We start from the raw sequence: 27251 nt of genomic DNA on the forward strand, positions 1-27251 counted from the left end.
GAAAACCACAGACCCTCTACACTGAGCTACTGAGAGGAAGGAGGAGGGTTTAACTGTTGCATTGAACGAAAAGATTTCACACCTCTGTGTGCCACGATGGGACAAACACGTCTTCTGTGGCTGCTCTGTAAGTACCACATGCTTTCTTAAAATTTTATGTTTTTATGTTTATTGAAGATAAGATGAGATAAAGCAAGATATATTTTATTTAAATCAATTACTGTTAATGACCATGTAGAAAGAAATGTCCAAAGAAAAAATGTCGAGGAGATAAAAATGTAAAGGCAAGGCAAGGCAAGGCAAGTTTATTTGTATAGCACAATTCAACAGCAAGGTGATTCAAAGTGCTTTACAGAGACATTAGAAACAAAAACAAATAAAAAGCATGATTTAAAATTGAATAAAACAAGCAAATAAACTAACTAACTAATTAACAAACAAACAAACAAACAAACAAAACAGTATATAAAATCAAAACAGATAAAATCAGAACAGTAGATAAAATCAGTAGTTAATGTAAGTTTTGAAATTTAAGCTTAAAAGTGTGGATTTGGTGCTTTATTCAAATGCAGCTGAGAACAGGTGAGTCTTCAACCTGGATTTAAATAAACTGAGTGTTTCAGCTGATCTGAGGCTTTCTGGGAGTTTGTTCCAGATATAAGGAGCATAAAAGCTGAAAGCAGCTTCTCCGTGTCTGGTTCTGACTCTGGGAACTGATAAAAGACCGGATCCAGATGACCTGAGGGATCTGGATGGTTCATACTGGGTCAGGAGGTCATTGATGTATTTTGGTCCTAAACCATTCAGGGCTTTATAGACCAGCATCAGAACTTTAAAGTCTATCCTCTGACGGACAGGCAGCCAGTGTAAAGACCTCAGAGCTGGACTGATGTGGTCCACTTTTTTGGTCTTAGTGAGGACTCGAGCAGCAGAGTTCTGAATGAGCTGTAGTTGTCTGACTGATTTTTTAGGTAGACCTGTAAAGATGCTGTTACAGTAATCAAGCCTACTAAAGATGAATGCATGGACTAGTTTTTCCAGGTCCTGTTGAGACATCAGATCTTTTATCCTTGAAATATTCTTGAGGTGATAGTAAGCTGATTTTGTTATTGTCTTAATGTGTTTTTCTAAGTTTAGGTCTGCATCCATCACTACACCCAAATTTCTCGCCTGGTTTGTGGTTTTTAGATGTATAGATTGAAGTTCTCTGGTGACCTGTAATCGTTTTTCTTTGGCGCCAAAGACTATTACCTCAGTTTTGTTTTTGTTTAGCTGGAGAAAATTGTGGCACAACCAGTCATTGATTTCCTCAATGCATTTACCAAGAGCCTGCACAGGGCCTCGGTCTCCTGGTGACATTGTGATATATATTTGTGTGTCATCTGCATAGCTGTGATAGTTTATTTTGTTGTTGTTTATAATCTGTGCCAGTGGGAGCATGTAAATGTTAAACAGAAGGGGTCCCAAGATGGAATCTTGGGGAACTCCACATGTGATACTTGTCTGCTCAGAAGTGAAGTTACCTATTGATACAAAGTATTTCCTGTTTTCTAAGTATGTTTTGAACCAGTTTAGTACAGTTCCTGAAAGACCTGTCCAGTTCTCCAGTCGTTTGAGTAATATGCTGTGGTCAACTGTATCAAATGCTGCACTGAGATCCAGTAAAACTAAGACTGACATTTTTCCACTGTCTGTATTCAGACATATGTCATTAAACACTTTGGTCAGAGGAAGACTTGTGGCTTCTCACTAAAACGGGAACTAATAAGTACTCCTGACTATCTGAGGTGCTTTAATTCAGCTCAAAGTTTCACTTCATTAAAAAATTCAGAGATAAGCCACCAAAGAGTGAAACTGCATCATCACCTTTGTTAACAGGACACATCCTGTTCAAAGAAAACATTTTGAGTTTATCGGTCTGAGGCTCAGTTCGTGGTCACTGTTCCTGTGAGCTTATATTTGTTATTAACACTGAATTTTTATGATCTTTTGTTTTCTTTTCAGTTCTAATGTTTCTCCTCTGCTGCACAACAAATCAAGGTAAGTGATCCTGTCCTGTGACAAGACCATAAAACAGGCCTTTCCCAGCACAGAACAGAGCCATGAGGAGCAAAAATGGAGCCGGAATAGAGACAGGTTAGAACCAGATCCTGTGGTATGGTAATTTGAACCGATTTGATCAATTTCTTGAAGAAATCAAAGTAAATGCAGTAAAACTGAACAAAAGAAATGCGTGGGTCAGTTCAATATTTGTATAAAAATGTATTAACAACATTAATGGTTTAAAGCAGTTAAAGATGACACCTCAGCTGAAGCAGTTCCTTATTTTATAGTAAGAGTGTGCATACAGAGAACCGACAGCTTCAACCTGACAGCTCCAGGCTGCTGCTTTTCACACCTTCTGCTTCTGAGGGGCAGCCAATCAGAAGAAAGGCGGAGCAAAGGAGGAGGAGAAAATTTAGCATATTTGAGATGGAGGTCAGAACAGTGAGCTGTTGCATGAGCTGATGGACTGAAGAAAAACATTAAAATTTTCTTTATTTTATGTTATGTGTGATGTTTTAACATCTACTGAACAAGCTGCTCTGCTCTTCACCTTCATTCTGCAGCCCAAACACACTGTAGCAGCCATAACTAAATGTATTGAATTTTTGATGATCAATGGGTTTTCATTTGTTTGGTTGCTATGGTGATGTGCAACAGGAGTCACGTGGGTGCTAGTGGTGACATTAAGAGGGCGTCTGTCATTCACTGGTTTGATTTTGACAGAGAGGGCTGGGTAGCCGTAGTTTTTGTTGACTGTTGCACAACGAGTTTCCCTTTGTTGCATTAGAGCCTGTGATGTTAAGAGTCTTAATCGCGAGCCGATCACATTACTCTGTAAACTCTCAAAGCACTTTGAGCAAACAATTCCACCTTTCGCATTATAGCATAAAGTTGACAGTGCGTCAGGCAAAGAGGCAGGCTCCATCTCTGGCCTCTAGCGACCGTGGAAGTCGCTACACACACCAAGAAAGATCTTTGTAACATACTTACTTTGTTGAGACTTATTTTATTTAACCCGTTCATGCATAGTGGTCACTACAGTGGGCAGCTATTCAAAGGCTGTTTTCTTGTATGTGTGTCAGTGTTGATGGTAAAGTTGCACATAAACCACTACTGATGCATAGAGAGGAGGGAGGCTGTGGAGTCATGAGTAAGTTTAAATTTTTTGCATTGCACTGGACAGCAACAGAAGCAGTGTTACCACATAAGTTTAAAAACAACAAAAGTTTAAAAATATTTTTGATATTTTATAGTTTTTACACTGTATATAATATTTATTTGTCTTTCAAATTCATGAGTCAAAATGTATGTTGTCCACCACATGTAAAAAAAAAAAAAACTCTTTGGAAAGTACATGTTTAACAAATTAAGTTGAGAAATCTTTTTTTCATGCCTAAAGATGAATAAAAATACTTAACAAAAAAATCCCGATTGAGGTTGTCAGAAATCATGCATGAAAGGGTTTAATGTTTTTGCTCAAAAATATAATTTCTCTCACAGCTCGTCTGACTGTGAGTCCCAGCAGCTCTCAGTTCTTTAGAAGAGACTTTGTGTCTCTGAGCTGTGAGGAGGACGACAGCTCTGCTGGATGGACTCTGAGGAGAAACACAAGCAGAGACACCAGAGCTGAGTGTGGAGATGGGTTTGGAGAATCAGCTGGTTCTTCCTGTACCTTCAATCACATTGTCACCTTGGACAGTGGAGTTTACTGGTGTGAGTCCAGAGAGGGTCCCATCAGTAACATGGTTAACCTGACAGTCACTGGTAAGCTGAGTGTGTGGAGTTAGTGTTGATGAAGCTGTGTGTAAATGGATGAAATGCTGTAGTTTGTCTCTGTGTTGAGATGGATCAGTGATCCTGCAGAGTCCTGTCCTCCCTGTGATGGAGGGAGATGACGTCACTCTGCTATGTAAAACAAAGACCACTCCCTCCAACCTCCCAGCTGCTTTCTATAAAGATGGCTCCCTCATCAGGAAGCAGCCTACAGGTCACATGACCATCCAGCATGTTTCCAGGTCTGATGAAGGCCTCTACAAGTGTGACATCAGCGCTCATGGAGAGTCTAATTCCAGCTGGATCACTGTCACAGGTGAGGAATTTGTTTATTTTACAGATTTTAGACCAAAAGCAACTCAAAGTGACCACAAAGATCCCTTTTTCTCTTTAATTCCAGGGTCTTCCACCTCTCCTCCTCCATCAGCTTCCACTGCCTCTTTCTCCTCCTCGTTTTCCTCTACTCCTCCTTCTCAGCGCTCCTCTCCTCCTCTCTCTGTGCTGGTTTCTGTTCCCTCCATATTTGGGCTGCTGCTGCTTGTACTGGTTGTACTGGTGAAAAGACGTGTCCAAAGGAAACCTGAAGGTGAGACACACATTCTGCTCAAACTTAATGTGAACATATTGAAGAGTTAAAGGGACAGTTCACCTGAAAAATGAATCAGATATCTTCAGCTGTGACCAGTTCACATTAATCTAAGCGGACAAACAGCACTACAGACCAAACACATGTAGGTGTGATTATTAAACTGGTCCTTTAAAAACAGTCACGTGACACACACGACTTTGTGGTCAAATAATGTTGATGTGAACAGAAGCTTTCTGTTTTATGACTCACAATCTTTATTTCATTTATGTTGATATAAAATCATACATGGATATTCTTAGAAACACAAATCATGAAACAGTAACAGTTCTGTTATATTTAGGAAACATTTACATTTGATTTTGCAGACAGAGATCCTGCAGCAGCTGCCACCTCCTCATCAGTGAGAAGAACATCAGCAGACGGCCGAGACGGATCAATCAGGAGAAGAGGTACGACAAGTTTCCTGTTAGAAAATCTCTAAATTTCTTAAAGCTCCTCTGCTGTTTCCACTGATAAGTTTTACCATGAAGCTAAGGCAAAGAGTCACTGAAGCAAGGTTACAAAGAGAAGTGACGATCAGTGAGCAGCAGTGTGGCTTCTTGCAGACAAAGAGCTCTTCAGATGTGATGTTTAAGAGTGTTGATGGAGAAGTGCAACCAAGTGCAGAGAACTTCAGCAGCAGCTTCACTGTGTCTTTGTGTATCTGGAGAAAACAGATGATAGTCCTGAGAGAGGAACTGTGGTGCAGTGCAGTGGTGATGGACAGGTTGACAAATGAGCTCAGGCAGCAGTCTCTGTGGATTATAATGTTGCAGATGACATGGTGATCTGTAGTGAGAGTAGGGAACAGGGTGAAGAGAGTGTTAACAGCACTCTGATCATTTTAACTGCAAACTCCTGAAGTTTGGCTGTTAGTGAGCCGAAACGTTCATGTTTCCTGTGTACCGCACGAAGACAACAATTAACCTTTGGTAAACGGTAACATGAGCAGCTCTGTGGTCACTACGTTTCCTGTTTTGAGAACTAAACTCAGCAGAGGTGTAAAAGTCGCTCTAAGTTAATGTGCTGTGGCCTCATGTTTGAATGTTTGCAGTTCTTTTCTCATGTTTACGTCCTGACAGCTAAACTTCTTTATTCTGTGTTTGTGTTCAGACGTTTCATTAGAGACAACAGTCATCTACTCCTCACTGAAGCTGACCCACACACCTTCACCACAGCTCAGATTCAGAAAGTAAGATTGTTTCCTCACTTGAAGAAGACAAAGAAGAAGAAGACGTCTTTGAAACCAGCTGCAGTCGCAGTCTTACACATATTAATAGAGAAATGGCAATGGCTGCATTTTATTTTATATTTTAATATTTTATGCTGAGGGTATAATCTGAAAGAGATTGCAAGGTGGTGTCAGGGGGAAGTAGCTAGGCAACAACTGGAGGAAGTGAGTGAGAGCAAAGGCAAGGGTTAAATGATGGAAGCTGAAGGTTTGATGTAAATTTGGTGTAAAATTTTGTGACAAATAAAAAAAAACATACACACCTTGAAGGGAACCCCCACTGAATTTAATGTTTCCCTGACACAGACACAGAATGGCTGTTACAGTTAAGTGAAAGTTTACTCATAGTTTACTTGTTCTTTTTGTAATGTTAAATGTGACATATAATTGAATAAACAATGTTAAAGTGTTTGTCATTCATCTGATGCCTGCAGCTCTGTCACATGCATGAGAGACACATTATAAATAATTACAAAAGGCAAAGTAATATTTAGGGCCCGAGCACCGAGAGTGCGAAGGCCCTATTGTATCTGCTCCGTTTCTTATTATTATTATTATTATTATTATTATTATTATTATTATTAGGGCCCGAGCACCGAGAGTGCGAAGGCCCTATTGTATCTGCTCCGTTTCTTATTAGGGCCCGAGCACCGAGAGTGCGAAGGCCCTATTGTATCTGCTCCGTTTCTTATTATTATTAGGGCCCGAGCACCGAGAGTGCGAAGGCCCTATTGTATCTGCTCCGTTTCTTATTATTAGGGCCCGAGCACTGAGAGTGCGAAGGCCCTATTGTATCTGCTCCGTTTCTTATTATTATTATTATTATTATTATTATTATTATTATTATTATTATTATTATTATTATTATTCACCCCAAACAAGGGCCTTTTTGAGGGCCTAAACATGCTCAAAAACTCATGAAATTTTGCACACATGCCAGGTCTGGTGAAAAATTTTGTATTTTAATGGTTTTACATATGAGCACTGGGAAATGGCTCTACAGCGCCACCTATGCCTTGTTAAATGCAGCCCTACGACCACATCGTTTCAGCTACATGTATGAAATTTGGCACACATATGTATCATGCCAAGACGAACAAAAAAGTCTGTGGGCCCATTGACGCAAACCCAACAGGAAGTCCGCCATTTGGAAGAGAAGGTGACATTTTGGCTCTAATTTTGCCATTTCCATGCCTCGAACTTTTGCGAACTCCTCCTTGGGGTTTCATTTCATAACCTTCAAATTTGGACAGTGTCAACTACACCCTTGTGCCATGTTAAATTGCGGAGCTTTTGAGTTTTCACAATACGGTGACGCCGTGGCGCCATGGCGAATTTCGATGACTCGCCATGAAAATCGTATTGCCTCTCATTTTGTCATACATTTTCTGACCTTGACCAAAGTGAACACATATGATAAGGCTCCACCCCTGAACATATTTCAACTGCCATATTTGACCTCAAGGACAGCGCCACCTAGTGGGAACAGGAAATGTTATGTTTTACACTTTGGGGTACAGTATAGTGATGGGTGACACCTGCAGCCTCAAATTTCTCCAGGAAAGCCTTAAGGAGTTGGTCTTGGGTTACAGTGAAAACTGTGAGTTTTCGCGAAAGGGTGTGACCCCAGCAGCATGGCGAACTTTGATGTCACGCCATGAAGAAACAAATTAGTATAACTCAATGAAATCCAGTCTGATCAGTACCAGACTTTACAGGCATGATGTCAGACCCGCCCTGAACAGATTGATGTGCCCATTGTCGGAAATACGGACAGCGCCACCTAGTGGCAACAGGAAATGTCATGGCTTTAACTTTGTTGTACTGATTTTCACAGGTTGATCGTGGCCACCTCAAAAGCGGTGAATATCACCATCAGTCCCTCGTGATGCTTCAGTGCAAAAATTGTGACTTTAAACTGAACGGCGCACCCTGGTGGCAACGCGGTTCATCATGAAAGATGAAGTGGCTTTTGAGGGGCTTGGAAAGTTTATAGAGGCTTGAAATTTGGCACACACCTCCAAATGGATGTAGGCTTTGTTGTCATGTGATCATTTTCCTTGAATAGCGCAAAATGGCTCCACAGCGCCCCCTACAATATTTCAAAACATCAGCCCCTGCTCTGTGTTTCATCTATGAGTCTGACACTTGGTAAGCTTGTGTAAGATATCAAGATGTACAAAAAAGTCTCTTGGAGCAATATCCCAAATCCAACAGGAAGTCAGCCATTTTAAAATTAATGTGTAATTTTGATGACATTTTCCCCCCTTTTCAGGCCTCATACTTTGACGAACTCCTCCAAGGGATTTCATCATATTGAAGCATTCTTCAGTGTGTAGAATCTAAAGACCTTTGTGATGTTAAATTGCGAAGCTTTTTCCGTTCAGGGAAACGGGGTGGTCATGGCGGCACGTAGAGTTTCAATCACTCGCAAAAAGCAGTAATCTGCTGTCACTAAAAAACACAATGTCCAATCTCTCCCAAAGGTCGCAGGTGTGATGAGACTCGAGCTTGGAAATGTTTGTTATGCTATTTGTCAATAATGGTTAGAGCGCCACCTAGTGGCATGACTATAATCCTGGTTGAATAAGATGAAATGTTAGCTGGTGATTAAAAGCATGAAATCCATCAATGTGACATCACATCGGACGTGCCGGTTTGAGGTGTTGGCAGTGGCTCGACGTGCCGGGGGTGCGAGGGCCCTCATAACGCTGCTTGCAGCTTTAATTATTATTAGGGCCCGAGCACTGACAGTGCGAAGGCCCTATTGTAATTGCTCTGTTTATTATTATTATTATTATTATTATTATTATTATTCCGGCAAATGAATTGGCCTTTTTAGGGCCTAAACATGCTCGAAAACTCATGAAATTTTGCACACGCGTCAGGTCTGGTGAAAATTTACGTATTTTAATGTTCTCAGACATGGCCAGGGAAAATTAGCTCAGTAGCGCCACCTAGAAAAATGAAAAACGCGAGCCCCCGGTATGGGTATGGCCTACAAGTTTGAAAGTCGGTACACCTATATAACGTTCGGAGTCGAACAAAAAAGTCTATTATGGCAATGTCCTAAACCCAACAGGAAGTCCGCCATTTTGGATTGAAGGTGACATTTTGGCTCTAATTTTGCCATTTCCATGCCTCGAACTTTTGCGAACTCCTCCTTGGGGTTTCATTTCATAACCTTCAAATTTGGACAGTGTCAACTACACCCTTGTGCCATGTTAAATTGCGGAGCTTTTGAGTTTTCACAATACTATGAGGCCGTGGCGCCATGGCGAATTTCGATGACTCGCCATGAAAATCTTATTGCCTCTCATTTTGTCATACATTTTCTGACCTTGACCAACGTGAACACATATGATAAGGCTCCACCCCTGAACATATTTCAACTGCCATATTTGACATCAAGGACAGCGCCACCTAGTGGGAACAGGAAATGTCATGTTTTACACTTTGGGGTACAGTATAGTGATGGGTGACATCTGCAGCCTCAAATTTCTCCAGAAAAGCCTTAAGGAGTTGGTCTTGGGTTACAGTGAAAACTGTGACTTTTCGCAAAAGGGTGTGACCCCAGCAGCATGGCGAACTTTGATGTCACGCCATGAATAAACAAATTAGTATAACTCAATGAAATCCAGTCTGATCAGTACCAGACTTTACAGGCATGATGGCAGACCCGCCCTGAACAGATTGATGTGCCCATTGTCGGAAATACGGACAGCGCCACCTAATGGCAACAGGAAATGTCATGGCTTTAATTTTGTTGTACTGATTTTCACAGGTTCATCGTGGCCACCTCAAAAGCGGTGAATATCAACATCAGTCCCTCGTGATGCTTCAGTGCAAAAATTGTGACTTTAAACTGAACGGCGCACCCTGGTGGCAACGCTGTTCACCATGAAAGATGAAGTGGCTTTTGAGGGGCTTGGAAAGTTTATATTGGCACACACCTCCAAATGGATGAACGCTTTGTTGTCATGTGATCATTTTCATTGAATAGCGCGAAATTGCTCCACAGCGCCCCCTACAAAATTTCAAAACATCAGCCCCTGCTCTGTGTTTTATGTATGAGTCTGAAACCTGGTAAGCTTATAGCGGATATCAAGATGTACAAAAAAGTCTCTTGGTGCAATATCCCAAATCCAACAGGAAGTCAGCCATTTTAAAATTAATGTGCAATTTTGGCAACATTTTCCCCTCTTTTCAGGCACCGTGCTTTGACGTACTCCTCCAAGGGATTTCATCAGATTGATGCAATCTCCTGTGTGTGGAATCTTAAGACCTTTGTGATGTTAAATTTCGAAGCTTTTTACATTCAGGGAAATGGGGTGGTCATGGCGGCACGTGGAGTTTCAATCACTCGCCAAAAAGCAGTAATCTGCTGTCACTCAAAATCAAAATATTCAATCTCTCCCAAAGGTCGCAGGCGTGATGAGACTCGAGCTCGGAAATGTTTGTTATGCCATTTGTACATAATGGTTAGAGCGCCACCTAGTGGAACGACTAACTAATCATGAATGAATGAGTTGAAATGTTAGCTGGTGGTTAAATGCATGAATTCCATCAATGTGACATCAGATCGGAGGTGCTGGTTTTAGGTGTTGGGCGTGGCTCGACGTGCCAGGGGTGCGAGGGCCCTCATAACGCTGCTTGCAGCTTTAATTATTATTATTATTATTATTCAGGCAAAACAAGGGCCTTTTTGAGGGCCTAAACATGCTCAAAAACTCATGAAATTTTGCACACATGCCAGGTCTGGTGAAAAATTTTGTATTTTAATGGTTTTACATATGAGCACTGGGAAATGGCTCTACAGCGCCACCTATGCCTTGTTAAATGCAGCCCTACGACCACAACGTTTCAGCTACATGTATGAAATTTGGCACACATGTGTATCATGCCGAGTCGAACAAAAAAGTCTGTGGGCCCATTGATGCAAACCCAACAGGAAGTCCGCCATTTGGAAGAGAAGGTGACATTTTGGCTCTAATTTTGCCATTTCCATGCCTCGAACTTTTGCGAACTCCTCCTTGGGATTTGGTTGTATAAGCTTCATCTTTGGTCAGTGTCAACTACACACCTGGGCCATGTTAAATTGCGGAGCTTTTGAGTTTTCACAATACTATGAGGCCGTGGCGCCATGGCGAATTTCGATGACTCGCCATGAAAATCTTATTGCCTCTCATTTTGTCATACATTTTCTGACCTTGACCAAAGTGAACACATATGATAAGGCTCCACCCCTGAACATATTTCAACTGCCATATTTGACACCAGGGACAGCGCCACCTAGTGGGAACAGGAAATGTCATGTTTTACACTTTGGGGTACAGTATAGTGATGGGTGACACCTGCAGCCTCAAATTTCTCCAGGAAAGCCTTAAGGAGTTGGTCTTGGGTTACAGTGAAAACTGTGACTTTTCACGAAAGGGTGTGACCCCAGCAGCATGGCGAACTTTGATGTCACGCCATGAAGAAACAAATTAGTATAACTCAATGAAATCCAGTCTGTTCAGTACCAGACTTTACAGGCATGATGTCAGACCCGCCCTGAACAGATTGATGTGCCCATTGTCGGAAATACGTACAGCGCCACCTAGTGGCAACAGGAAATGTCATGGCTTAAATTTTGTTGTACTGATTTTCACAGGTTCATCGTGGCCACCTCAAAAGCGGTGAATATCAACATCAGTCCCTCGTGATGCTTCAGTGCAAAAATTGTGACTTTAAACTGAACGGCGCACCCTGGTGGCAACGCTGTTCACCATGAAAGATGAAGTGGCTTTTGAGGGGCTTGCAAAGTATATAGAGGCTTTAAATTTAGCACACCCCTCCAAATGGATGAAGGCTTTGTTGTCATGTGATCATTTTTATTGAATAGCGCGAAATGGCTCCACAGCGCCCCCTACAAAATTTCAAAACCACAGCCCCAGCTCTGTGTTTTATGTATGAGTCTGAAACCTGGTAAGCTTATAGGAGATATCAAGATGTACAAAAAAGTCTCTTGGAGCAATATCCAAAATCCAACAGGAAGTCAGCCATTTTAAAATTAATGTGCAATTTTGGCGACATTTTCCCCTCTTTTCAGGCTTCATACTTTGACGAACTCCTCCAAGGGATTTCATCATATTGAACCATTCTCCAGTGTGTGGAATCTAAAGACCTTTGTGATGTTAAATTGCGAAGCTTTTTACGTTCAAGGAAACGGGGTGGTCATGGCGGCACGTGGAGTTTCAATCACTCACCAAAAAGCAGTAATATGCTGTCACTCAAAGACACAAAGTCCAATCTCTCCCAAAGGTCGCAGGCGTGATGAGACTCGAGCTCGGAAATGTTTGTTATGCCATTTGTGCATAAGGGTTAGAGCGCCACCTAGTGGAACGACTAACAAATCATGAATGAATGAGTTGAAATGTTAGCTGGTGGTTAAATGCATGAATTCCATCAATGTGACATCACATCGGACGTGCTGGTTTTAGGTGTTGGGCGTGGCTCGACACGCCGGGGGTGCGAGGGCCCTCATAACGCTGCTTGCAGCTTTAATTATTATTATTATTATTATTATTATTATTATTATTATTATTATTATTCACCCCAAACAAGGGCCTTTTTGAGGGCCTAAACATGCTCAAAAACTCATGAAATTTTGCACACATGCCAGGTCTGGTGAAAAATTTTGTATTTTAATGGTTTTACATATGAGCACTGGGAAATGGCTCTACAGCGCCACCTATGCCTTGTTAAATGCAGCCCTACGACCACATCGTTTGAGCTACATGTATGAAATTTGGCACACATGTGTATCATGCCAAGACGAACAAAAAAGTCTGTGGGCCCATTGACACAAACCCAACAGGAAGTCCGCCATTTGGAAGAGAAGGTGACATTTTGGCTCTAATTTTGCCATTTCCATGCCTCGAACTTTTGCGAACTCCTCCTTGGGGTTTCATTTCATAACCTTCAAATTTGGACAGTGTCAACTACACCCTTGTGCCATGTTAAATTGCGGAGCTTTTGAGTTTTCACAATACTATGAGGCCGTGGCGCCATGGCGAATTTCGATGACTCGCCATCAAAATCTTATTGCCTCTCATTTTGTCATACATTTTCTGACCTTGACCAAAGTGAACACATATGATAAGGCTCCACCCCTGAACATATTTCAACTGCCATATTTGACATCAAGGACAGCGCCACCTAGTGGGAACAGGAAATGTCATGTTTTACACTTTGGGGTACAGTATAGTGATGGGTGACATCTGCAGCCTCAAATTTCTCCAGGAAAGCCTTAAGGAGTTGGTCTTGGGTTACAGTGAAAACTGTGAGTTTTCGCGAAAGGGTGTGACCCCAGCAGCATGGCGAACTTTGATGTCACGCCATGAAGAAACAAATTAGTATAACTCAATGAAATCCAGTCTGATCAGTACCAGACTTTACACGCATGATGTCAGACCCGCCCTGAACAGATTGATGTGCCCATTGTCGGAAATACGGACAGCGCCACCTAGTGGCAACAGGAAATGTCATGGCTTTAATTTTGTTGTACTGATTTTCACAGGTTCATCGTGGCCACCTCAAAAGCGGTGAATATCACCATCAGTCCCTCGTGATGCTTCAGTGCAAACATTGTGACTTTAAACTGAACGGCGCACCCTGGTGGCAACGCTGTTCAACATGAAAGATGAAGTGGCTTTTGAGGGTCTTGGCAAGTTTATAGAGGCTTGAAATTTGGCACACACCTCCAAATGGATGAAGGCTTTGTTGGCATGTGATCATTTTCATTGAATAGTGCGAAATGGCTCCACAGCGCCCCCTACAAACATTCAAAACCACAGCCCCTGCTCTGTGTTTTATGTATGAGTCTGAAACCTGGTAAGCTTATAGGAGATATCAAGAAGTACAAAAAAGTCTCTTAGAGCAATATCCCAAATCCAACAGGAAGTCAGCCATTTTAAAATTAATGTGTAATTTTGGCAACATTTTCCCATCTTTTCAGGCACCGTACTTTGACGAACTCCTCCAAGGGATTTCATCAGATTGGACCGATCTGCAGCTTGTGGAATCTAAAGACCTTTGTGATGTTAAATTGCGAAGCTTTTTACGTTCAGGGAAACGGGGTGGTCATGGCGGCACGTAGAGTTTCAATCACTCGCAAAAAGCAGTAATCTGCTGTCACTAAAAAACACAATGTCCAATCTCTCCCAAAGGTCGCAGGTGTGATGAGACTCGAGCTTGGAAATGTTTGTTATGCTATTTGTCAATAATGGTTAGAGCGCCACCTAGTGGCATGACTATAATCCTGGTTGAATAAGATGAAATGTTAGCTGGTGATTAAACGCATGAAATCCATCAATGTGACATCACATCGGACGTGCCGGTTTGAGGTGTTGGCAGTGGCTCGACGTGCCGGGGGTGCGAGGGCCCTCATAACGCTGCTTGCAGCTTTAATTATTAGGGCCCGAGCACCGAGAGTGCGAAGGCCCTATTGTATCTGCTCCGTTTCTTATTATTATTATTATTATTATTATTATTATTATTATTATTATTATTATTATTATTCACCCCAAACAAGGGCCTTTTTGAGGGCCTAAACATGCTCAAAAACTCATGAAATTTTGCACACATGCCAGGTCTGGTGAAAAATTTTGTATTTTAATGGTTTTACATATGAGCACTGGGAAATGGCTCTACAGCGCCACCTATGCCTTGTTAAATGCAGCCCTACGACCACATCGTTTGAGCTACATGTATGAAATTTGGCACACATGTGTATCATGCCAAGACGAACAAAAAAGTCTGTGGGCCCATTGACGCAAACCCAACAGGAAGTCCGCCATTTGGAAGAGAAGGTGACATTTTGGCTCTAATTTTGCCATTTCCATGCCTCGAACTTTTGCGAACTCCTCCTTGGGGTTTCATTTCATAACCTTCAAATTTGGACAGTGTCAACTACACCCTTGTGCCATGTTAAATTGCGGAGCTTTTGAGTTTTCACAATACTATGAGGCCGTGGCGCCATGGCGAATTTCGATGACTCGCCATGAAAATCTTATTGCCTCTCATTTTGTCATACATTTTCTGACCTTGACCAAAGTGAACACATATGATAAGGCTCCACCCCTGAACATATTTCAACTGCCATATTTGACACCAGAGACAGCGCCACCTAGCGGGAACAGGAAATGTCATGTTTTACACTTTGGGGTACAGTATAGTGATGGGTGACACCTGCAGCCTCAAATTTCTCCAGGAAAGCCTTAAGGAGTTGGTCTTGGGTTACAGTGAAAACTGTGACTTTTCGCAAAAGGGTGTGACCCCAGCAGCATGGCGAACTTTGATGTCACGCCATGAAGAAACAAATTAGTATAACTCAATGAAATCCAGTCTGATCAGTACCAGACTTTACAGGCATGATGTCAGACCCGCCCTGAACAGATTGACGTGCCCATTGTCGGAAATACGGACAGCGCCACCTAGTGGCCACAGGAAATGTCATGGCTTTAATTTTGTTGTACTGATTTTCCCAGGTTCATCGTGGCCACCTCAAAAGCGGTGAATATCACCATCAGTCCCTCGTGATGCTTCAGTGCAAAAATTGTGACTTTACACTGAACGGCGCACCCTGGTGGCAACGCGGTTCAACATGAAAGATGAAGTGGCTTTTGAGGGGCTTGGAAAGTTTATAGAGGCTTTAAATTTGGCACACACCCCCAAATGGATGAAGGCTTTGTTGTCATGTGATCATTTTCATTGAATAGCGCGAAATTGCTCCACAGCGCCCCCTACAAAGTTTCAAAATATCAGCCCCTGCTCTGTGTTTTATCTATGAGTCTGAAACTTGGTAAGCTCATGGAAGATATTAAGATGTACAAAAAAGTCTCTTGGAGCAATATCCCAAATCCAACAGGAAGTCAGCCATTTTAAAATTAATGTGTAATTTTGGCGACATTTTCCCCTCTTTTCAGGCTTCATACTTTGACGAACTCCTCCAAGGGATTTCATCAGATTGGACCGATCTGAAGTTTGTGGAATCTAAAGACCTTTGTGATGTTAAATTGCGAAGCTTTTTACGTTCAGGGAAACGGGGTGGTCATGGCGGCACTTAGAGTTTCAATCACTCGCCAAAAAGCAGTAATCTGCTGTCACTCAAAAACACAATATCCAATCTCTCCCAAACGTCGCAGGTGTGATGAGACTCGAGCTCGGAAATGTTTGTTATGCCATTTGTCAGTAATAGTTAGAGCGCCACCTAGTGGGACGACTATAATCATGGTTCAATGAGATGAAATGTTAGCTGGTGGTTAAATGCATGATTTCCATCAATGTGACATCACATTGGACGTGCTGGTTTTAGGTGTTGGGCGTGGCTCGACACGCCAGGGTGCGAGGGCCCTCATAACGCTGCTTGCAGCTTTAATTATTATTATTATTATTCAGGCGAAACAAGGGCCTTTTTGAGGGCCTAAACATGCTCAAAAACTCATGAAATTTTGCACACATGCCAGGTCTGGTGAAAAATTTTGTATTTTAATGGTTTTACATATGAGCACTGGGAAATGGCTCTAGAGCGCCACCTATGCCTTGTTAAATGCAGCCCTACGACCACATCGTTTGAGCTACATGTATGAAATTTGGCACACATGTGTATCATGCCAAGACGAACAAAAAAGTCTGTGGGCCCATTGACGCAAACCCAACAGGAAGTCCGCCATTTGGAAGAGAAGGTGACATTTTGGCTCTAATTTTGCCATTTCCATGCCTCGAACTTTTGCGAACTCCTCCTTGGGGTTTCATTTCATAACCTTCAAATTTGGACAGTGTCAACTACACCCTTGTGCCATGTTAAATTGCGGAGCTTTTGAGTTTTCACAATACTATGAGGCCGTGGCGCCATGGCGAATTTCGATGACTCGCCATGAAAATCTTATTGCCTCTCATTTTGTCATACATTTTCTGACCTTGACCAAAGTGAACACATATGATAAGGCTCCACCCCTGAACATATTTCAACTGCCATATTTGACACCAGGGACAGCGCCACCTAGTGGGAACAGGAAATGTCATGTTTTACACTTTGGGGTACAGTATAGTGATGGGTGACACCTGCAGCCTCAAATTTCTCCAGGAAAGCCTTAAGGAGTTGGTCTTGGGTTACAGTGAAAACTGTGAGTTTTCGCAAAAGGGTGTGACCCCAGCAGCATGGCGAACTTTGATGTCACGCCATGAAGAAACAAATTAGTATAACTCAATGAAATCCAGTCTGATCAGTACCAGACTTTACAGGCATGATGTCAGACCCGCCCTGAACAGATTGACGTGCCCATTGTCGGAAATACGGACAGCGCCACCTAGTGGCCACAGGAAATGTCATGGCTTTAATTTTGTTGTACTGATTTTCACAGGTTCATCGTGGCCACCTCAAAAGCGGTGAATATCACCATCAGTCCCTCGTGATGCTTCAGTGCAAAAATTGTGACTTTACACTGAACGGCGCACCCTGGTGGCAACGCGGTTCAACATGAAAGATGAAGTGGCTTTTGAGGGGCTTGGAAAGTTTATAGAGGCTTTAAATTTGGCACACACCCCCAAATGTATGAAGGCTTTGTTGTCATGTGATCATTTTCATTGAATAGCGCGAAATTGCTCCACAGCGCCCCCTACAAAGATTCAAAATATCAGCCCCTGCTCTGTGTTTTATCTATGAGTCTGAAACTTGGTAAGCTCATGGAAGATATTAAGATGTACAAAAAAGTCTCTTGGAGCAATATCCCAAATCCAACAGGAAGTCAGCCATTTTAAAATTAATGTGTAATTTTGGCGACATTTTCCCCTCTTTTCAGGCTTCATACTTTGACGAACTCCTCCAAGGGATTTCATCAGATTGGACCGATCTGAAGTTTGTGGAATCTAAAGACCTTTGTGATGTTAAATTGCGAAGCTTTTTACGTTCAGGGAAACGAGGTGGTCATGGCGGCACTTAGAGTTTCAATCACTCGCCAAAAAGCAGTAATCTGCTGTCACTCAAAAACACAATATCCAATCTCTCCCAAACGTCGCAGGTGTGATGAGACTCGAGCTCGGAAATGTTTGTTATGCCATTTGTCAGTAATAGTTAGAGCGCCACCTAGTGGGACGACTATAATCATGGTTCAATGAGATGAAATGTTAGCTGGTGGTTAAATGCATGAATTCCATCAATGTGACATCACATTGGACGTGCTGGTTTTAGGTGTTGGGCGTGGCTCGACACGCCAGGGTGCGAGGGCCCTCATAACGCTGCTTGCAGCTTTAATTAGGGCCCGAGCACCGAGAGTGCGAAGGCCCTATTGTATCTGCTCCGTTTCTTATTATTATTATTATTATTATTATTATTATTATTATTATTATTATTATTATTATTCACCCCAAACAAGGGCCTTTTTGAGGGCCTAAACATGCTCAAAAACTCATGAAATTTTGCACACATGCCAGGTCTGGTGAAAAATTTTGTATTTTAATGGTTTTACATATGAGCACTGGGAAATGGCTCTACAGCGCCACCTATGCCTTGTTAAATGCAGCCCTACGACCACATCGTTTGAGCTACATGTATGAAATTTGGCACACATGTGTATCATGCCAAGACGAACAAAAAAGTCTGTGGGCCCATTGACGCAAACCCAACAGGAAGTCCACCATTTGGAAGAGAAGGTGACATTTTGGCTCTAATTTTGCCATTTCCATGCCTCGAACTTTTGCGAACTCCTCCTTGGGGTTTCATTTCATAACCTTCAAATTTGGACAGTGTCAACTACACCCTTGTGCCATGTTAAATTGCGGAGCTTTTGAGTTTTCACAATACTATGAGGCCGTGGCGCCATGGCGAATTTCGATGACTCGCCATCAAAATCTTATTGCCTCTCATTTTGTCATACATTTCCTGACCTTGACCAAAGTGAACACATATGATAAGGCTCCACCCCTGAACATATTTCAACTGCCATATTTGACATCAAGGACAGCGCCACCTAGTGGGAACAGGAAATGTCATGTTTTACACTTTGGGGTACAGTATAGTGATGGGTGACATCTGCAGCCTCAAATTTCTCCAGAAAAGCCTTAAGGAGTTGGTCTTGGGTTACAGTGAAAACTGTGACTTTTCAAGAAAGGGTGTGACCCCAGCAGCATGGCGAACTTTGATGTCACGCCATGAAGAAACAAATTAGTATAACTCAATGAAATCCAGTCTGATCAGTACCAGACTTTACACGCATGATGTCAGACCCACCCTGAACAGATTGATGTGCACATTGTCGGAAATACGGACAGCGCCACCTAGTGGCAACAGGAAATGTCATGGCTTTAATTTTGTTGTACTGATTTTCACAGGTTCATCGTGGCCACCTCAAAAGCGGTGAATGTCACCATCAGTCCCTCGTGATGCTTCAGTGCAAAAATTGTAACTTTAAGCTGAACGGCGCACCCTGGTGGCAACGCTGTTCACGATGAAAGATGAAGTGGCTTTTGAGGGTCTTGGCAGGTTTATAGAGGCTTGAAATTTGGCACACACCTCCAATGTGACGAAGGCTTTGTTGTTATGTGATCATTTTCATTGAATATCCCAAAATGGCTCCACAGCGCCCCCTACAAAATTTCAAAACCACAGCCCCAGCTCTGTGTTTTATGTATGAATCTGAAACCTGGTAGGCTTATAGGAGATATCAAGATGTACAAAAAAGTCTCTTGGAGCAATATCCCAAATCCAACAGGAAGTCAGCCATTTTAAAATTAATGTGCAATTTTGGCAACATTTTCCCCTCTTTTCAGGCACCGTGCTTTGACGTACTCCTCCAAGGGATTTCATCAGATTGATGCAATCTCCTGTGTGCGGAATCTTAAGACCTTTGTGATGTTAAATTGCGAAGCTTTTTACATTCAGGGAAACGGGGTGGTCATGGCGTCACGTGGAGTTTCAATCACTCGCCAAAAAGCAGTAATCTGTGGTCACTCAAAATCAAAATATTCAATCTCTCCCAAAGGTCCCAGGCGTGATGAGACTCGAGCTCGGAAATGTTTGTTATGCCATTTGTACATAATGGTTAGAGCGCCACCTAGTGGAACGACTAACTAATCATGAATGAATGAGTTGAAATGTTAGCTGGTGGTTAAATGCATGAATTCCATCAATGTGACATCAGATCGGAGGTGCTGGTTTTAGGTGTTGGGCGTGGCTCGACGTGCCGGGGGTGCGAGGGCCCTCATAACGCTGCTTGCAGCTTTAATTAGGGCCCGAGCACCGAGAGTGCGAAGGCCCTATTGTATCTGCTCCGTTTCTTATTATTATTATTATTATTATTATTCACCCCAAACAAGGGCCTTTTTGAGGGCCTAAACATGCTCAAAAACTCATGAAATTTTGCACACATGCCAGGTCTGGTGAAAAATTTTGTATTTTAATGGTTTTACATATGAGCACTGGGAAATGGCTCTACAGCGCCACCTATGCCTTGTTAAATGCAGCCCTACGACCACATGGTTTGAGCTACATGTATGAAATTTGGCACACATGTGTATCATGCCAAGACGAACAAAAAAGTCTGTGGGCCCATTGACGCAAACCCAACAGGAAGTCCGCCATTTGGAAGAGAAGGTGACATTTTGGCTCTAATTTTGCCATTTCCATGCCTCGAACTTTTGCGAACTCCTCCTTGGGGTTTCATTTCATAACCTTCAAATTTGGACAGTGTCAACTACACCCTTGTGCCATGTTAAATTGCGGAGCTTTTGAGTTTTCACAATACTATGAGGCCGTGGCGCCATGGCGAATTTCGATGACTCGCCATGAAAATCTTATTGCCTCTCATTTTGTCATACATTTTCTGACCTTGACCAAAGTGAACACATATGATAAGGCTCCACCCCTAAACATATTTCAACTGCCATATTTGACATGAAGGACAGCGCCACCTAGTGGGAACAGGAAATGTCATGTTTTACACTTTGGGGTACAGTATAGTGATGGGTGACATCTGCAGCCTCAAATTTCTCCAGAAAACCCTTAAGGAGTTGGTCTTGGGTTACAGTGAAAACTGTGACTTTTCGCAAAAGGGTGTGACCCCAGCAGCATGGCGAACTTTGATGTCACGCCATGAAGAAACAAATTAGTATAACTCCATGAAATCCAGTCTGATCAGTACCAGACTTTACAGGCATGAAGTCAGACCCGCCCTGAACAGATTGATGTGCCCATTGTCGGGAATACGGACAGCGCCACCTAGTGGGAACAGGAAATGTCATGGCTTTAATTTTGTTGTACTGATTTTCACAGGTTCATCGTGGCCACCTCAAAAGCGGTGAATATCACCATCAGTCCCTTGTGATGCTTCAGTGCAAAAATTGTGACTTTAAACTGAACGCCGCACCCTGGTGGCAACGCAGTTCACCATGAAAGATGAAGTGGCTTTTGAGGGGCTTGGAAAGTTTAAAAAGTCTTGAAATTTGGCGCACACCTCCAATGTGGTTAAGGCTTTGTTGTTATGTGATCATTTTCATTGAATATCCCAAAATGGCTCCTCAGCGCCCCCTACAAAATTTCAAAATCACAGCCCCTGCTCTGTGTTTTATGTATGATTCTGAAACCTGGTAAGCTTATAGGAGATATCAAGATGTACAAAAAAGTCTCTTGGAGCAATATCCCAAATCCAACAGGAAGTCAGCCATTTTAAAATTAATGTGCAATTTTGGCAACATTTTCCCCTCTTTCCAGGCATCGTTCTTTGACGAACTCCTCCAAGGGATTTCATCATATTGCACTATTCTTCAGTGTGTGGAATCCAAAGACCTTTGTGTTGTTAAATTGCGAAGCTTTTTACGTTCAGGGAAACGGGGTGGTCATGGCGGCACGTAGACTCTCAATCACTCGCCAAAACGCAGTAATCTGCTGTTACTCAAAAACACAATGTCCAATCTCACCCAAAGGTCGCAGGCATAATGAGACTCGAGTTCGGAAATGTTTGTTATGCCATTTGTACATAATGGTTAGAGTGCCACCTAGTGGAACGACTAGCTAATCATGAATGAATGAGTTGAAATGTTAGCTGGTGGTTAAATGCATGAATTCCATCAATGTGACATCGATCGGACGTGCTGGTTTTAGGTGTTGGGCGTGGCTCGACGCGCCGGGGGTGCGAGGGCCCTCATAACGCTGCTTGCAGCTTTAATTATTATTATTATTATTCACCCCAAACAAGGGCCTTTTTGAGGGCCTAAACATGCTCAAAAACTCATGAAATTTTGCACACATGCCAGGTCTGGTGAAAAATTTTGTATTTTAATGGTTTTACATATGAGCACTGGGAAATGGCTCTACAGCGCCACCTATGCCTTGTTAAATGCAGCCCTACGACCACATCGTTTCAGCTACATGTATGAAATTTGGCACACATGTGTATCATGCCGAGTCGAACAAAAAAGTCTGTGGGCCCATTGATGCAAACCCAACAGGAAGTCCGCCATTTGGAAGAGAAGGTGACATTTTGGCTCTAATTTTGCCATTTCCATGCCTCGAACTTTTGCGAACTCCTCCTTGGGATTTGGTTGTATAAGCTTCATCTTTGGTCAGTGTCAACTACACACCTGGGCCATGTTAAATTGCGGAGCTTTTGAGTTTTCACAATACTATGAGGCCGTGGCGCCATGGCGAATTTCGATGACTCGCCATGAAAATCTTATTGCCTCTCATTTTGTCATACATTTTCTGACCTTGACCAAAGTGAACACATATGATAAGGCTCCACCCCTGAACATATTTCAACTGCCATATTTGACACCAGGGACAGCGCCACCTAGTGGCAACAGGAAATGTCATGTTTTACACTTTGGGGTACAGTATAGTGATGGGTGACACCTGCAGCCTCAAATTTCTCCAGGAAAGCCTTAAGGAGTTGGTCTTGGGTTACAGTGAAAACTGTGACTTTTCGCAAAAGGGTGTGACCCCAGCAGCATGGCGAACTTTGATGTCACGCCATGAAGAAACAAATTAGTATAACTCAATGAAATCCAGTCTGTTCAGTACCAGACTTTACAGGCATGATGTCAGACCCGCCCTGAACAGATTGATGTGCCCATTGTCGGGAATACGTACAGCGCCACCTAGTGGCAACAGGAAATGTCATGGCTTTAATTTTGTTGTACTGATTTTCACAGGTTCATCGTGGCCACCTCAAAAGCGGTGAATATCAACATCAGTCCCTCGTGATGCTTCAGTGCAAAAATTGTGACTTTAAACTGAACGGCGCACCCTGGTGGCAACGCTGTTCAACATGAAAGATGAAGTGGCTTTTGAGGGGCTTGCAAGTTTATAGAGGCTTGAAATTTGGCCCACACCTCCAAATGGTTGAAGGCTTTGTTGTCATGTGATCATTTTCATTGAATAGCGCGAAATTGCTCCACAGCGCCCCCTACAAAATTTCAAAACAACAGCCCCTGCTCTGTGTTTCATCTATGAGTCTGAAACCTGGTAAGCTTATGGAAAATATCAAGATGTACAAAAAAGTCTCTTGGAGCAATATCCCAAATCCAACAGGAAGTCAGCCATTTTAAAATGAATGTGCAATTTTGGCGACATTTTCCCCTCTTTTCAGGCTTCATACTTTGACGAACTCCTCCAAGGGATTTCATCATATTGAACCATTCTCCAGTGTGTGGAATCTAAAGACCTTTGTGATGTTAAATTGCGAAGCTTTTTACGTTCAAGGAAACGGGGTGGTTATGGCGGCACTTAGAGTTTGAATCACTCGCCAAAAAGCAGTAATCTGCTGTCACTCAAAAACACAATGTCCAATCTCTCCCAAAGGTCGCAGGTGTGATGAGACTTGAGCTTGGAAGTGTTTGTTATGCCATTTGTACATAATGGTTAGAGCGCCACCTAGTGGAACGACTAACTAATCATGAATGAATGAGTTGAAATGTTAGCTGGTGGTTAAATGCATGAATTCCATCAATGTGACATCAGATCGGACGTGCTGGTTTTAGGTGTTGGGCGTGGCTCGACGCGCCGGGGGTGCGAGGGCCCTCATAACGCTGCTTGCAGCTTTAATTAGGGCCCGAGCACTGAGAGTGCGAAGGCCCTATTGTATCTGCTCCGTTTCTTATTATTATTATTATTATTATTATTATTATTATTATTATTCAGGCGAAACAAGGGCCTTTTTGAGGGCCTAAACATGCTCAAAAACTCATGAAATTTTGCACACATGCCAGGTCTGGTGAAAAATTTTGTATTTTAATGGTTTTACATATGAGCACTGGGAAATGGCTCTAGAGCGCCACCTATGCCTTGTTAAATGCAGCCCTACGACCACATGGTTTGAGCTACATGTATGAAATTTGGCACACATGTGTATCATGCCAAGACGAACAAAAAAGTCTGTGGGCCCATTGACGCAAACCCAACAGGAAGTCCGCCATTTGGAAGAGAAGGTGACATTTTGGCTCTAATTTTGCCATTTCCATGCCTCGAACTTTAACGAACTCCTCCTTGGGGTTTCATTTCATAACCTTCAAATTTGGACAGTGTCAACTACACCCTTGTGCCATGTTAAATTGCGGAGCTTTTGAGTTTTCACAATACTATGAGGCCGTGGCGCCATGGCGAATTTCGATGACTCGCCATGAAAATCTTATTGCCTCTCATTTTGTCATACATTTTCTGACCTTGACCAAAGTGAACACATATGATAAGGCTCCACCCCTAAACATATTTCAACTGCCATATTTGACATGAAGGACAGCGCCACCTAGTGGGAACAGGAAATGTCATGTTTTACACTTTGGGGTACAGTATAGTGATGGGTGACATCTGCAGCCTCAAATTTCTCCAGAAAACCCTTAAGGAGTTGGTCTTGGGTTACAGTGAAAACTGTGACTTTTCGCAAAAGGGTGTGACCCCAGCAGCATGGCGAACTTTGATGTCACGCCATGAAGAAACAAATTAGTATAACTCCATGAAATCCAGTCTGATCAGTACCAGACTTTACAGGCATGAAGTCAGACCCGCCCTGAACAGATTGATGTGCCCATTGTCGGGAATACGGACAGCGCCACCTAGTGGGAACAGGAAATGTCATGGCTTTAATTTTGTTGTACTGATTTTCACAGGTTCATCGTGGCCACCTCAAAAGCGGTGAATATCACCATCAGTCCCTTGTGATGCTTCAGTGCAAAAATTGTGACTTTAAACTGAACGCCGCACCCTGGTGGCAACGCAGTTCACCATGAAAGATGAAGTGGCTTTTGAGGGGCTTGGAAAGTTTAAAAAGTCTTGAAATTTGGCGCACACCTCCAATGTGGTTAAGGCTTTGTTGTTATGTGATCATTTTCATTGAATATCCCAAAATGGCTCCACAGCGCCCCCTACAAAATTTCAAAATCACAGCCCCTGCTCTGTGTTTTATGTATGAGTCTGAAACCTGGTAAGCTTATAGGAGATATCAAGATGTACAAAAAAGTCTCTTGGAGCAATATCCCAAATCACACAGGAAGTCAGCCATTTTAAAATTAATGTGCAATTTTGGCAACATTTTCCCCTCTTTTCAGGCATCGTTCTTTGACGAACTCCTCCAAGGGATTTCATCATATTGCACTATTCTTCAGTGTGTGGAATCCAAAGACCTTTGTGTTGTTAAATTGCGAAGCTTTTTACGTTCAGGGAAACGGGGTGGTTATGCCGGCACGTAGACTCTCAATCACTCGCCAAAACGCAGTAATCTGCTGTTACTCAAAAACACAATGTCCAATCTCACCCAAAGGTCGCAGGCATAATGAGACTCGAGTTCGGAAATGTTTGTTATGCCATTTGTACATAATGGTTAGAGTGCCACCTAGTGGAACGACTAGCTAATCATGAATGAATGAGTTGAAATGTTAGCTGGTGGTTAAATGCATGAATTCCATCAATGTGACATCGATCGGACGTGCTGGTTTTAGGTGTTGGGCGTGGCTCGACGCGCCGGGGGTGCGAGGGCCCTCATAACGCTGCTTGCAGCTTTAATTAGGGCCCGAGCACCGAGAGTGCGAAGGCCCTATTGTATCTGCTCCGTTTCTTATTATTATTATTATTATTATTATTATTATTCAGGCAAAACAAGGGCCTTTTTGAGGGCCTAAACATGCTCAAAAACTCATGAAATTTTGCACACATGCCAGGTCTGGTGAAAAATTTTGTATTTTAATGGTTTTACATATGAGCACTGGGAAATGGCTCTACAGCGCCACCTATGCCTTGTTAAATGCAGCCCTACGACCACATCGTTTCAGCTACATGTATGAAATTTGGCACACATGTGTATCATGCCGAGTCGAACAAAAAAGTCTGTGGGCCCATTGATGCAAACCCAACAGGAAGTCCGCCATTTGGAAGAGAAGGTGACATTTTGGCTCTAATTTTGCCATTTCCATGCCTCGAACTTTTGCGAACTCCTCCTTGGGATTTGGTTGTATAAGCTTCATCTTTGGTCAGTGTCAACTACACACCTGGGCCATGTTAAATTGCGGAGCTTTTGAGTTTTCACAATACTATGAGGCCGTGGCGCCATGGCGAATTTCGATGACTCGCCATGAAAATCTTATTGCCTCTCATTTTGTCATACATTTTCTGACCTTGACCAAAGTGAACACATATGATAAGGCTCCACCCCTGAACATATTTCAACTGCCATATTTGACACCAGGGACAGCGCCACCTAGTGGGAACAGGAAATGTCATGTTTTACACTTTGGGGTACAGTATAGTGATGGGTGACACCTGCAGCCTCAAATTTCTCCAGGAAAGCCTTAAGGAGTTGGTCTTGGGTTACAGTGAAAACTGTGACTTTTCGCAAAAGGGTGTGACCCCAGCAGCATGGCGAACTTTGATGTCACGCCATGAAGAAACAAATTAGTATAACTCAATGAAATCCAGTCTGTTCAGTACCAGACTTTACAGGCATGATGTCAGACCCGCCCTGAACAGATTGATGTGCCCATTGTCGGGAATACGTACAGCGCCACCTAGTGGCAACAGGAAATGTCATGGCTTTAATTTTGTTGTACTGATTTTCACAGGTTCATCGTGGCCACCTCAAAAGCGGTGAATATCAACATCAGTCCCTCGTGATGCTTCAGTGCAAAAATTGTGACTTTAAACTGAACGGCGCACCCTGGTGGCAACGCTGTTCAACATGAAAGATGAAGTGGCTTTTGAGGGGCTTGCAAGTTTATAGAGGCTTGAAATTTGGCCCACACCTCCAAATGGATGAAGGCTTTGTTGTCATGTGATCATTTTCATTGAATAGCGCGAAATTGCTCCACAGCGCCCCCTACAAAATTTCAAAACAACAGCCCCTGCTCTGTGTTTCATCTATGAGTCTGAAACCTGGTAAGCTTATGGACAATATCAAGATGTACAAAAAAGTCTCTTGGAGCAATATCCCAAATCCAACAGGAAGTCAGCCATTTTAAAATTAATGTGCAATTTTGGCGACATTTTCCCCTCTTTTCAGGCTTCATACTTTGACGAACTCCTCCAAGGGATTTCATCATATTGAACCATTC

The 27251-nt window shown here is 42.7% G+C and overlaps 1 protein-coding gene across 1 annotated transcript in view; it reads left to right on the forward strand.

The window, feature by feature from the left end:
* The first annotated feature begins 96 nt into the window (after positions 1–96).
* Positions 97–27251, forward strand: part of LOC147334326 (uncharacterized) — a 44894-nt gene continuing 17739 nt past the window's right edge. The window contains exons 1-6 of the mRNA XM_086285909.1: positions 97–127; positions 2005–2040; positions 3547–3810; positions 3890–4135; positions 4220–4405; positions 4774–4857. Of these exons, the coding sequence (XP_086142035.1) occupies positions 97–127; positions 2005–2040; positions 3547–3810; positions 3890–4135; positions 4220–4405; positions 4774–4857 (847 nt within the window). The remainder of the gene's footprint in view (positions 128–2004; positions 2041–3546; positions 3811–3889; positions 4136–4219; positions 4406–4773; positions 4858–27251) is intronic.

Source organism: Aulonocara sp. 'chitande type north' Nkhata Bay, linkage group LG3, assembly GCF_057382095.1.
Source record: "Aulonocara sp. 'chitande type north' Nkhata Bay isolate Kocher_YH1m ecotype deep benthic linkage group LG3, A_spYH_male_GT1.1, whole genome shotgun sequence".
NCBI lineage: Eukaryota > Metazoa > Chordata > Actinopteri > Cichliformes > Cichlidae > Aulonocara > Aulonocara sp. 'chitande type north' Nkhata Bay.